Source organism: Pelophylax lessonae (genome assembly GCF_965119305.1).
Source record: "Pelophylax lessonae genome assembly, chromosome: 1".
Lineage (NCBI taxonomy): Eukaryota > Metazoa > Chordata > Amphibia > Anura > Ranidae > Pelophylax > Pelophylax lessonae.
The window spans coordinates 140978995-140993053 of record NC_138768.1 but is presented as its reverse complement, the minus strand read 5'-3'; the positions used below and the strand labels follow the sequence as shown (position 1 = coordinate 140993053).

The following is a 14059-nucleotide window of genomic DNA, read 5'->3' as shown; positions in this document are numbered from 1 at the left end:
TGGTGTCATTGAAGTACCAGGAAGTGTGTATACTTGGGTAATCTGAAGAACCGTGGCATTTAATTTTTTGTGTCTCCGCACTTTTTTCCCTTTTAGGATCCCAGAAGAAGTGCTTCCAGTAAGGAACGAGTATGGATTTCCTTCAAATGCTTACAGCAGCAGCTCAGATGCAAGTAAGAAAGGTCCACCTCGCCATAAAAGACCAGGAAGAGCCGTGAGATCTCCCAATGAGAATTATGACACAGACTATGCTACAGGAGGAGAATCCGGGGAGGAGCTAGAGGATGACGACTGGGACAGGTAGGATGAACAATGGGTTTGTATCCAGCTTGTAAACACTGCTCTGTGAAAATCAAAGCTTTCTAGTGCCTAGATGTAGTGACTGCAATAGCTTTTTTAGGCATTTTTACTTTATTTTGACAAGGTGATCCTGCCAGTATTACTTCTGTCCTAGGATGACAACACTGGCTTAACTGTACTGTATCTTTGGAGGAGCAGTGCTGTTACTCCAACTCCAGAACACCTTCCACTCTTCTCTGTAATGTAGATAGGTGAAATGTAGTCCAGAGGGAATTGAAAAGCGAAATGTAGTCCAGAGGGAATTGAAAAGCAAGAGGGATAATAGAAGGTGTGTGGGAACCAGCCGGTCCCTAGTTTGATATACTTACCCACCAATCTGCTAATAAACCAAATATACCTGTCTAACAACTTGGGTTAAAAACAGGGGTTTAGTTAAAACACATTTGCAAACGCATGTATAAGCTGCAAGGCCAACAACAAGGCACCCTGTGTATCTTGCAGTCCTAACATACTAACACTACTCAACCTGAGTGTCTCCACCGTGGAAGTACATGAATGCTGATGGATGGAAGGGAAACAGATGGGCTTGGTGATCGCCCAAACCTCCCCCCACCTGCTCCAATCCATGACTGGTGTCTCCACCGTTGAAGTACATGAATGCTGATGGGCAGTTTTGGGACCAGTCATGGATTGGAGCAGGTGGGGGGAGGTTTGGGCGATCACCAAGCCCATCTGTTTCCCTTCCATCCATCAGCATTCATGTACTTCCACGGTGGAGACACTCAGGTTGAGTAGTGTTAGTATGTGTTAGGACTGCAAGATACACAGGGTGCCTTGTTGTTGGCCTTGAAGCTTATACATGCGTTTGCAAATGTGTGTTAACTAAACCCCTGTTTTTAACCCAAGTTGTTAGACAGGTATATTTGGTTTATTAGCAGACTGGTGGGTAAGTATATCAAACTGGGGACCGGCTGGTTCCCACACACCTTCTATTATCCCTCTTGCTTTTCAATTTCATTATGTATAGGGATGGAGACGCTGAGCAGTGCTTGCCGGTGTCTCATCTAAAGTCCCAAAACTGCCCATTTTTTGAAATGTAGTCCAGAGGGAGCTGAAAAAAATTCTAACTTATAAAGGTGCAAAAGAAAGAAGTTTTAAGCTCACAAGATTTCTAGCAGGATTAAAAGTTTTTTTTTTTTTTTTTGGTTGTTTTTTTTTTTTATTATATATGTAAAATGCCTAAAGAGATCGCAAAGAAAGTGCTCATTGTTAGGTTTAACAAGACGGTCTTAAAAAGCTTCAAATCTGGGAAAGCCGATTACACATTTAACCCCAATTTATATCTTCTTGAAAGTGAGATGGGTGGACGTTTTCAGTTCAGTGCTCTACTTCAGTTGGTACTTGGTCAACAAACTGGTTCCTTCTGCTTTCCTTTCCATAGTGTAAAACAAATCTAAAATCCCCACAAGGATGGGGTCTTAAAGGCAAAGTTCACTTTTTTTTTCTAAATTCCAGCTGCCCTATGCACCAATTTATCATTATTGTACCTATGTTGCAGAAAAATTAAAGCTTTCTATGTTTTTTGGACAAGGCAGATTGCATTAAAGAGCATAAAACTACAGAGGTAGGCGGGAGATCTCTCCTGCAGGGCAAGGGCAGGTGAGGGGTATAGGTTAATGAGGTCAGCTGCTGAAATACTTCCTCATGTCCTAAAGGACATGTAGCACTGCCCCCTAGAGGACTGCTGAGAATTACACTTTCTGGATTCCCCTGGGTTACCTGTAGTAACTGATATCAGATAACCGCAATTAAAGTCCTTGTCTCAGTCAATAATCAATCCAGGGGATGTTGTTTTTTGCATAGGAACTTGGATAGGAGAAGGGATGAGTGGGATACTCCCAACTTTTAACTATTCACAGTCTTGAGGACAGCTAACTGTACTGTAGAAGGCTGCAAAGCCGCTGTTTCATCTTGCCACTGAAGTGAAGATACTTAAAGGTTCCTGCTTGGTTATTCTCTTCAGGGTTCTAACTTGGCATCCCTTTACTCTCACTGTCTGTGTGCTGACACCAGTCCACTGACTCTAGCCTCTGGAGTGGTCCCCTTCCTGGCAGACCCCTGGGCAAGTTGTTCTGTACTCGCGGACACTGTTTTTCCAGAGCCACCGTTGCCTCCAACTCCACTAGTCAGCTTCCACTGGACCTCTGGGTTCAGCCACACTTTCTGGTTCACTAGGTCGACTGCCTGTGACCAACTTCCAGAGCTTCAGAAGAGGAGACAGCTTTCACCCTACTTCTGGGACTTGGCTTCCTGCCCAAAGACCCCCTGCCACATGTGTCCTTGGCTTTTGTAGCATATCCCAGGATGCACCACTTGTCTGTGCCAACCCACTGAGACAGCCACAAAAGCCTGTGTTACTGGCTGGGTTTCCTCCACTGTCCAACAGGCCTCCCTATTGGACACAGTGGGGACACTCCCTCAGCTCAGATGAATCACACATCAGACACACTGAACAGGCCTAACTAGTGATCATGCTCCCCTGATAAGCATAGTGCAGCTATATTTTGCCTGCTACTCTCCTGATAGGCAGGCACAGCCAAAACTACTCTCCCTACCTAGCACCTCTCTAGGAGGGTGCTACAGACATATACCAGGAAATCCTGTAGGAGTTTTCTCTAGAAGAAACTGAAAGCAAAGTATGCTATAGAATATAGAAAACTTTTTTTCTTTTCTGCATTAGCAGGCAGTGTCGATAGTTTAAAAAAAACGATTAGATGGGCACCTTAACGATCACAACATACAGGGGTATGCAATGTACTATCGACCCAAACACACGCACCACTGGATGGACTGGTCTTACCTCACCAACTATGTAACAGAGGTTTAATAATGGTATATTGGTACAGATATGGAAGCTGGAATTTAGAAAAAAAAACTTCCTTTTTAAACCTCAAAGCAAACATTTTATTATATTGCAGCTTACCAATTCTTAGATGCATTGGCTACATTATTTCGTTTTTTTGGGCTTTATTTCCATTATTTTACCCTAGTGATCCGGCTAGTAAGTCTGTTTTTCAGCAGAATAAGTTGTTCTGCCAATGTAGCTGTTAGAGGGTTGAGACAAACCATTTAACTCTAAGATAGGTGCTTACAATGATCAGCTTTTATTTATGTAAAACCTTTATCCCAAAAGGGAAAGAAAAACTTGCTGTAACTGCTTATAAAGTGTTAGCTGGCAATTGGCTTTTTTGTTAGTGTATCTAAATCTGCTAGTCCATCTAACACCCTCTCCCCCTAGACTGACAATGCTGCTGTGGAAAGGTGCCCCTTGTGCTCCTTCACTCAAAGTATAGGCTCTCCAAAAAGGAGGAGTATTACTGGCCAGATCACCATGTGAAAATAAATGGGGGGGGGGGGGGGGGCATAAAAGAAAACTAATGCAGCCACCTCATGATTGGTAAGCTGCAATATATTACATTTTTGGTTTTGGGTTTAGTACCGCTTTAAAGTCATTTAGATGATTTAAACAATTGTATCCTTAGGCACTGGTACTACCGGAAGATGTATGTGACTATACCTTGTGTTGACATTTGCTCACCATATTTATTTATTTTATACAGCGAATATCCCCCTATCACTTCAGACCAACAGCGACAAGAGTACAAGAGAGACTTTGATACAGGCCTACAGGAATACAAGAAGCTACAAGGTGAACTCGATGATGTCAATAAATCTCTATCTAGGCTGGACAAAGAATTGGACGAACATCCAGAGGGGAGCCAGCCTTACAGGGTACGATCTCGGAAATATTTAACATGGCTGTTATGCGCCGGTGACTTTATAGCTATGAATTATTATTATTTTTTTATTTTTTTATGTAGTAGTTCCATATATGTAGACACAATGCTTTGGCCCAGTTTATTATATCACGCTTAACGGAGTGTATTTTCACCACCCCCATCAGATCCTTTCGGAGCCTGCAATCTTAACACGCACACTTAAAGCAGTTGTAAACAGTCGATGGTAAAAAATAACCTGCAAGGCAATGGCATAATGTGCTAGTATAGATCACATACTAGCACATTATGAGACCCTCACCTTGGAATGAAGCCCTCCAGCGCTGTGAAGTCACTGCTGAGACGGCTGACATTCCCCCATCTGTCTTCCGGGTTCCTGAGCTCCGGCTATGTGATTGGCTGGAGCCGCAGTGACGTCACTCTCGTGCCACCGTCTCCGACACGGGCACTCCATCCCCCGTAGCTTTTTAAGAAATGTCAAACGGTGGGGTGGTCAGTCTGCGGGAGCATTCGTGGTGAGTGGCGCTTTTTTTGGGTTAGGTGGTGTGGCAGACGTCTTAATTGGCAATTGAGCTACACCGGGGGACATGGGGCATTGGGTGTGTTGTGTGTTTTTTTTATTTATTTTTGAGCTGTCAAAAATAGGCTCCTATTTTCACTTTTACACTTTTTTGGTGAATGAGTACCCCATACTCATTCACATGGGGGAGGGGGGGGGAGAGCTCCCCCTGACACAAAGCAACCCCCCCCCCCCCCATATGTTGGAGGCATGTGGCCTGGTATGGTTCAGGAGGGGTGGGGGGCAGTCGCTCGGCCCTTTCCTGACCTACCAGGCTGCATGCTCAAATAAGGGTCTGGTATGGATTTTATTTTTTTTAATTTTGGTGGGGTGGTTCCCCCCCCCCCCCCCTCCAAATCCAGGTATTGATCTGCCAATTTCATTGTTTTTTTTTACATTCAACTGTCAGCAGGGAATCCCGCTGACAGCTGATGACTCATCGGTTGTCAAGAACGCAGCAGTTGGCTTCCCACCCTGCTCCCTAGCAACCAGCTAAATACAGTGATTTAAAGGGGAATAAAAACGTAAAATGCATGAAAACTGTATGCAAAAACGCATAAAAAGAAAGAGGGTTGCAAAACGAATTAGAAAAATGCATAAAGCACAGCCTGCATAGACTGGAACATGGATTAATTGAAGAAGGTGGACTGGTCTGATCTATTTTAGAATGGTTTGAGGAACACGACAAGATCACGGTGCTGAGGTGGCCTCCAGATTCTCCAGATCTCAATCCAATCGAGCATCTGTGGAATATGCTGGAAAAAGTCCAGTCTATGGAGGCCCCACCTCACAACTCCTAGAACTTAAAGGAACTGCTATTGATGGTTGGTGCCAGATGCTACAGCATACCTTTTAGACGTATAGTGGATTCTGCGCCTCGGTCATGGTTATGGCTGATCAGTGTAAAGCTTACTTTTTTCACTTTGTCTCATGTTTGTAAAGTGCAGGTTCATGTTAATACAGAAAAAAAATAACCATTTCATTTTTTTCTGTCCTAAGGACCTCTTCATGTCAGGACACTGTTGATGAATAAATTATATACACTAATAAGGGAGGAAAGATTACTGTACTCAAACAGGCCATCATTTCATTTCTGCTATAATACTTTTATCTTTTGTTACAGGCTGTTGCTGATGAATACAACCGTCTAAAGAACATTAAATCAGTAAGTATATTTACAGTTCAATTGGAGACATTCAATAATTCACTGTGGTTGTGAACGCATCTTACTTTGATCTCTGTATTCTATACTATTTATATTTAAATGGATGACAGAATGACCTATAGGCATCAGTAAGGATCAATTATCTTGGCAGTTGTTACCCTTTTGATCGCAGAGCTGTTTGTGCATGTTTTAAAAAAAAAAAAAAAATTCTGAGGGTCTCTGTTTTCATATTTTCTGAAAGCAGAGATCCTGGAGATTAAAATAGTAGTAGTTTCAATTTTTTTTTTTTTTTTTGATGTCGCGCAACAGTTTATCAAATGCAAATTTTCTGTAAAAAATAGTTTATGTAAAGTCAATTTTAGGGCGCACACAAATGCAATATACTACCCAATTTTTAGGTAAAATACTGAAGAGGTTGTGCAGAGTAAATGGCTACCCAATATGTCAAGCCCTAAAATTGTTTGTACCCATAAAATGGCAACAAACTTCCATGCCCTAAATTTTCCACAGGTGACACTTTAATAACCCATACAGGTCATCGATTTAGGGTTAATCACGAATGATAGAATTATTGCTCTCACTTTGATGTGCATGGAAATGTGTAGGTGACCCCAATGGGTACATTTCTTACATGCCCATGTACCTGGGGCGGGGTAGTAAACCTTTTTAGGGGGTTTAAAGTGGTTGTTAAGCCACTTACAGGACTTTGTATAATCCGGTTTGTCTCCTAAGCCTGTGTACCTCCTGTCTGTGTTTTTAATGAAAAAAGAAAATGCTATGAATACCTCATTTCAGTGTGCTGCTCGGCGATCACATGACTGACTGGCTCTCTCCCCATCTGACCGATGCGGGGGCTGAGAAGCAGGAGGGGCGAGCGGGCCATGACACGGAGCTGACAGGGAGGAGAGGGGGAAAATGACACAGGAGAGCAGGGCTGCAGGAGACCGAGGCACTTACACTGACCATGGTGTCGGGCTCAGCAGCCACAATACACCATAGTCAGTGTACAGAGGGGAGGGTAGAAACTGGCAGGATCGGCCAGGTTTTTTCGAAGGGGCCAAATTGCACAGCACAAGCACTGTTCCGTATAACATGCTTTAAAGGGTAACAAACGCTTTAAGTGCTTAGGTGTAAGACCCCTCCCTATGCAATATCATGTGGTTGTGACAAGTTTAATGGGACCTCCCCTCCTGAAGCATACCTTAAGTGACATTATACATGTTGCCTCTGGGATCTTACTAGTTAGAAAGATCAGCGAATGGAATACGTGGTGTTGACACGGCGCACTTCGGGGGTTCCATGAAAGTGTTTGGATGGATGTAGAGCCAACATATTTTTTTATTTTTAGTATGTCTTTCCTTTTTTAACTAGCTCTCCTAGGGAGGTGTCCTGTTAAAAGGAACCTGCTATTAAAAATTAAAGTTACCATTATTGAATTGTTTATGGATGTAGAACAAGGGTGTCCAATTCTATTTCATTGCGGCTCATCAGCATTATGGGTGCCCTCAAAGAACCAGTTGTATCTGTAAGACTAGATGTTTAGTGCTCCCAACCCTCTTTTGCATCACAGTGCATCCCCTTTTGCCATGTGCTGCTGTAAGGAAGTATCTGGGGATGGAGCCACGGCTGTCCAGAGGTGCAGGATCTGTAGGAGGAGTTCTGTCCTCTGCTACTGATTGCTGACACTGGGAGGGTGGAGGCGAGGAGGGTGCTGCAGCTACAGGAGAGGTGGAAGGGCCACATGAAATGGCCTGGCCCACAGGTCTTGTGTTGGACACGTGATGTAGAAGGTCTAGGGCTGATGGCTTTTGCTCTTTCTCTGTTGAATGTGCCACCGTCTCAGGGTAAGGTATGTTTACCTCTGGAGTTCTAACATTTCACTGGCTGGATAGATAATGCTTTTGGATTACACACTTGTAGTAAACATACACAAGAATACAAAAAAGAAACCTGGACTTTCATAGTGCCCTATGAACACATCAGACAATATCTTTATAAAAATGTTTTTATTAAATATTTGATTAAAAGATTTTTTTAACATCACAAAGTCCATATCAAGACTTTTTGTATTGCAGAGGAGTGCTCCCCTATCATATACATACATACATACATACATACATACATACATACATACATACATACATACATACATACATGTCCTATATATCTTCCATGATCATGTGTTCTTGGGGCACTGAGAGTCCAGGTTTCTTTTGTTGAAAAAATGGATGTGGTGTCCTCTCTTACTGTAATTGTACTGGCACTTATTTCTATACTATGTAGTAAAGCAAGAAATAGAATTTCAAAGCATAGCCACCTTCACAACCTGCTCTATACATTCATCCTAATAGGTTTCTAAGGCCTCATGCACACAGGGTGTTAGAAAAAACGAGCTGCAGAGCCACTGCTAACGTCAGGAAAAAGCAGCTGTAAAAGTTTTTTGTAGCTTTTTCCATTGGCGTTAATGCACGTTTTTCCACGTTCGCTTTTAGCACTGTTTTTCTGCCTTCATTCAAAGTCAGTGGTTGCCTATGAGCTGTCTTTGATACGGCTTTCGGCCCAATGATTTGAATAGAAGTCGCATCCAAGACGGATCAGGATGATCTGACTTGTAGTGAAACTTGCACTCTGAGGATCTTGAGGGGGAACTCTATGCCAAAATGGGGGGAAAAAACAGCGTGGGGGTCCCCACTAGGTTCCAAACCAGGCCCTTCGGGTCTGGTATGGATTTTGAGGGGAGCCCCACACCGAAAAAAAAACAGCCTGGGGTCACCCCAAAATTCATACCAGAACCTTATCCGATCATGTAGCCCAGCAGGTCAGGAAGGGGGAGAGGAGGAGCGAGCGGCCCCACCCCCTCATGGACCATACCAGGCCACACGCCCTCAACATGGGGGGGGTGGGTGCTTTTGAGCAGGGGGGTCTCTGCACCCCCCACCCTAAAGCACCTTGTCCCCATGTTGAGGACAAGGGCCTCTTCCCGACAACTCTGGGCGGTGGTTGTGGGGGTCTGCGGACAGGGGGCTTATCGGAATCTGGACGCCCCCTGTAACAAGGGGGGGGGGCGCAGATCTCGGACCCCCTCCCTACGTAAATGAGTATGGGATACATTGCACCCCTACCCATTCACCCCAGAAAAGGCAGTGTAGTGTAAATAATGACGAGACAGTTTTGAGAAATCATAGGGAACCATTGATTATCACATTATAAAAAAAAGTATAACGTGGCTTAACACTGTATAAGCAACGTTAAGGAATGCTAAGCAGCTTTTAACAGCGTCAGACCTTTTTACAGCTCGAACGCTGGTCCTCAGAACGCACTGGCCCTGGGTTTTTTTTTTTTTTTTTTTTTGAAGCTTTAAAAGGCCTATGCCACTTACAGCTGCAAAACGTCTGTGTGTGCATGAGGCCATAAGATAACATGGAGGGGCGTTTTTAAGTTGCAAAAAAAAGTCTGCAGCTCCTAAAAGCAGCTGCAAAAACGCCCTGTGTGCATGAGGCCCAAGTGTGAAAGTTGATAAGTTGGCTACTTGTATAAACCCTTGTGTGTATGTGTGTGTATATGTATATATAATATTTATTTTTTACAATATTACATCCCAGTAATTGTTTGAAGCATAGATCTGATACCGTGTGTGTGTGTGTGTGTGTGTGTGTTTTTTTTTTTTTTAATAAAGTCCTGGCATGGTTCCAGTGCCTAGAATGGTTTGTCTTGGAATGTTTTCCAGGCACATGTTGTTATAGTCAGTGTTCTTCTGACGTCAGGAATGTTGTCCACACCTTACTGCAACAATACAGTATGTATCTGTTACAAATCTTTGATACATGAAAATGTTCTCATACTTTAAAGGGGTTGTAAAGACAGAATGTTTTTCATCCTAATAAATTCTATGCATTTAAGATAAAAAAACCTCCTGTGTGCAGCAGCCTCCCCCCCCCCCCCCCCCCAAATGCTTACCTGAACTGCCTCTCGCTCTAGTGGTGTCTACGGCTGTCTCAGCCGTCCGGGACTCCCCTCCTCATTGACTAAAACCCAGCAGTGGCACCTTTGGCTCCTGCTGCTGTCAAAGTCAGCTAGCCAATTGGGGGTGGGCGAACTGCAGCTCTTTGTCTCAATGAATACACAGAGCTGTAACTGATGCTGTGGGGGCACTTAAAGGCTCAAAGGGAGGGGCCAGGAGAGCCAAGGAGGGACCCGATAAGAGGAGGATTTAGGCTGCCCTGTTCAAAAGTAAGTGCATAGAGGAGGTAAGTATAACATGTTTTTATTGAAAAAAATCTGTTTTCCTGCTGTCTGACTATTTCTTCTTAATGCCAATAATTCGATTGCCAGAAGGTCACAAAAGCAGGGGTCTAAAAGACCCCAAATGTATCATTAAACGGGTCTTGAAAATAGTATATTACATATGGGACGGCTTTTTACTACGCAATATCAAAAAAGGTTTTAGTGAAAGTAGACAAAAAGATATCAAAATTGTGACGCCCTGCCCCTACATGCATGCGCACACAAAGGCAATCGTACCCGTCAGGGGGACCTACATATGGAAATGTTGCCTGTGACATTACATTTCGCTGTGCATTCTTGAGTGAGAACGATAATTCTAGGGCTGATATTCCTGGTTAATGCTAAACTAATGATCTGTAGGAGCTTTTAAATTGTCGCCGAAAATTGAAAAATTTGGAGTACAGAAGTTGTCATTTTGCAGATGCACAAATTTAAAGCTTGACATGTTCAGTTATCTTTTCACTCAAACTCATCTTTTTTATATATTTTTACCAAACTGGTAAATATATTTTGGGGTGGTGGGGATGGGGAGTTAATGCCTGGTTAATTGGTAAAGTTTATTTGTTTTAAACCCAGCCAGTTGAACAAAAAAAACTGAGATGGTCGATTCTCACCAGTCAGATACCGATTGGCTGCTAGTTTTCCAGCAGGCTCGTACGACAGAAGACGGTCATGAGATCAGCTTCTGTCTGACAAGCGGCTCTGCACACAAGCTGAAAGTTGGCCAGTTTCTACTCGAATGGCAGATTTAGGCCAATATTTTGGCAAATGTGTATGGGGCTTTACTAAAACTAATGCACACAGAATCTGATGCAGCTGTGCATGGTAACCAAATGGCTTCTAAATTCAGCTTGGTTAATTAAGTTTTGACATAAAAAAAAAACCTAGAAGCTGATTGGTTATTATGCACAGATTCTGTGTGCACAAGTTTTAGTAGATCTCCCCCATCATAATTTTATAAACCGAAAATAACATTTATTGTATTTCCTCCTGAAATCTTGTGCTTACTAAACTGTTGGCAAATGTCGTGTGGCTTAAAAAAAAAAAAAAAAAAAGTCAGAACGTTCCCCTCTCCAGGCTCTCTGCTGTCAGAAAATATGTTGGGGGTTTCCACTAATCTTCAGGACTAAAATGATTTTTAAACGTGTGCAAAAACAAACGCAGCTCTGTTGGTTAAAGGGCTAAACTGTCAAAGATCACAGAATTCAACAGGCATTTTTGCAAGTCTATGTCCTAGTTAATGGGTCAGAGTACCTAAACACAGTCCTTCCCTTATCCATATCCAAATAGGAGATAACCGCCATCCCAGGCCTGTTAGAGGAAGGACCCTGGGGGTCATTGTACCCCATCCCAAATTGTCACATTTATTTATCAGCTCTAAATATAAAGGGCAGTTCCAGTGGCAACCAAATAAAGAGGTTTCCCATAAATGTCATTTAGTGCATCCTTTGTTTCTTTTTAATAGCGGAGCTTACTAATTTTTTCTGACTACAGTAAATTAAATAAAATAGAGGATTGATAATTACGGTCAGTCTTTTGGTTACGATACAATAAGCCTTTATTTCCTTCCAGTCTTCAGATTTCAAGAACAAACGGAACCGCTGCAAACGGCTCAAAACCAAACTCAACCACATCAAAAGTATGGTGAGCGACTATGACGACAACAAATAGCCAACTGGACTTTCCATGCTGAAAACGCAAGCCAAACTTTTGTAGCCCTGGCCATCAAATTTTTTGTATTGTGGTTGAACCATGTACTGGATTTGGAAGTGGCTTAGGCTTGTCTTTAAATACAGATTTCATATATTTCTATGAATAAGCCTTGGATCGGTTTTCCCTTTTTTTTTTTTTTTTTTTTTTTTTTTCCCATTTTTAAAAGATTTAAATGTGCATTTATAAGTCGTGTGTAATTTCTGAGCTTCCATTTATGGGTGCAGAACATCTCCAAATTGGCATCGTTATTGGTCTCCTAAATCCTCAATGGGCCAGCTGTGCATATCTTTTTATAGTTCTTAAAAGCCAACTTTAACTGTTAACTTTTTTTAACATGTTGTCCCATTTCAAGTTAGAATGTGTGTAAATCTAAACTTTGCATGGAGGACAAATCTTTAGAATATGGATGCCTTGATTTAAATAAATAAAAAAAAAAAAAAAAAAAAAGACAACACCTAAGGGTTTGAAATTTTAGATGGCATCTTTATAGCTGTACAACTTGTTTTTTTTTTTACATATAAACAAACTGTTGGTCATTGTTCACTGTGTTGGTCCACTTGATAGTATGAACAAATTCATAGGTGTATAATGCATGGGTTGTCGCAGATCTGTGTCAAACACAGAAAAAGGTAAATGAAAAACTAAAGGCTGTGGTTAAGGAATTGGCAGAGATGGGCAACCCAGAGAGCAATCAGCCAATTATTGAATAATCACCTTCAATATGGTTCCGATCTTTTAATCCTGACACTACCTTCCAGAATAAGCCAGTTGGTGATCACATGACCTGCGGTAGTGCGTCTGTGTGCCATCAAGCCATTTTGCTTGCTTATCGTGATTATACCGAAAACCTACAAATGCAATGTTCATTACAGGAGTGTTCAATTTTGTTATATAGTAAAGGGCTAAAATATGACTGTTTTCTATCATTTTAATATTTGTCTAATTGGTGTTGTAAATTATGATGCAGCCCAAATTATGTATGTTTTTCTCTTTTATACTTCACTAGGTAAAAGTCACTGAAATCAGTGTATGACAGCTATGCTATAATGAATGTAAAAATGATTTTTTATTATTTTTTTTTTTTAACGTACTTTTAGACATTTGTCTTTTTTTTTTTTTAAATATTTTTGTATATAAATTTTCTTTGCAGTGTTCTTCCCCCCACTAATATATATATATATATATATATATATATATATATATATATATATATATATATATATATATATATATATATATATATATATATATATATATATAAAAATTTTTTTTTTTTTTTTTTTTTTTTTTTTTTTATTCAACATACCATACGATTGTTACAGATTGCTAAAGAATGTGTATTTCTACTTCACGATATTGGGCCTTTGCCACTTCAGTTATGGCAAAATACTATAATCTTTTCAAATGCAGAAAATGTATGTGCATTTTATGTGAACTGTGATAATAAATGTGTATAAAATTCTGTTTCAAATCTAGTCACTGTTTGTTTTTATTTATGCAATTTTATTATTATTAAGTGTGTGTTTGTGTTTCCTATTACATTATTATTATTTTTTTTTTTTTTTTTTTTTTTTTTTTTTTTTACACAGACATAAAAGACAGACTGTACCATAATCACGAGGATGAGTATAATCAAGAATACAAATCCAATAGAAACTAGTACAATCCTGTAAATGAATCAAGTAAAAGCAAACAGATTTTCAGGTGTCCAATGAAATTTATCTCATTGTTTTCTTGCCATGGAGAGAGTCATTGTATTAAAGAAAAACCAAAAAAAAAACCCCACAACGTTCAGTCTCCTGCGCTCAGTGAGAGCCCTGTCTCAATTAGTCTCTTATCCTGGCTCATCTGGATGGAAAAAACATGCCTTGCTGCCTTCCAAAGCCTGGGGAAGTCTGATATCGCTAAAAACACAAAACAGAGGGTGCACAGGCCTAGCTCATTATCCTTAAACGTCTTTATTAAAATAAACAGAGATAAGTATCATACTCTCAAACTAATGCTTGAATCCTAGCTTGTCATAAAACCATCAGCCCAAATTCATGTAGGAGCACCCACATCACAAAGGACTATCTTGCATAAACATAAGCTAAAGCGTTCTAAAGGTTTTCCTCAGAAGGAAAGCTCGAAAAATAGTTGAGTATATCTGTCTATAAATGAAATGTTTATTGAGGTTAATGCGCCAGGAATGTGCGCTCTGTTTTGTTTTATTTTTTAAGAGAGTCGTATGTTTGGGAGAGA

General features: G+C 41.0%; 1 protein-coding gene across 1 annotated transcript in view; it reads left to right on the top strand.

Moving 5' to 3' along the window:
• OCLN (occludin) overlaps positions 1–11874 on the top strand; it is a 51789-nt gene extending 39915 nt beyond the window's left edge. Inside the window, exons 5-8 of the mRNA XM_082253555.1 lie at positions 97–300; positions 3921–4092; positions 5780–5821; positions 11678–11874. Of these exons, the coding sequence (XP_082109681.1) occupies positions 97–300; positions 3921–4092; positions 5780–5821; positions 11678–11776 (517 nt within the window). The 3' untranslated portion in view covers positions 11777–11874. The remainder of the gene's footprint in view (positions 1–96; positions 301–3920; positions 4093–5779; positions 5822–11677) is intronic.
• The last annotated feature ends 2185 nt before the right edge of the window (positions 11875–14059 follow it).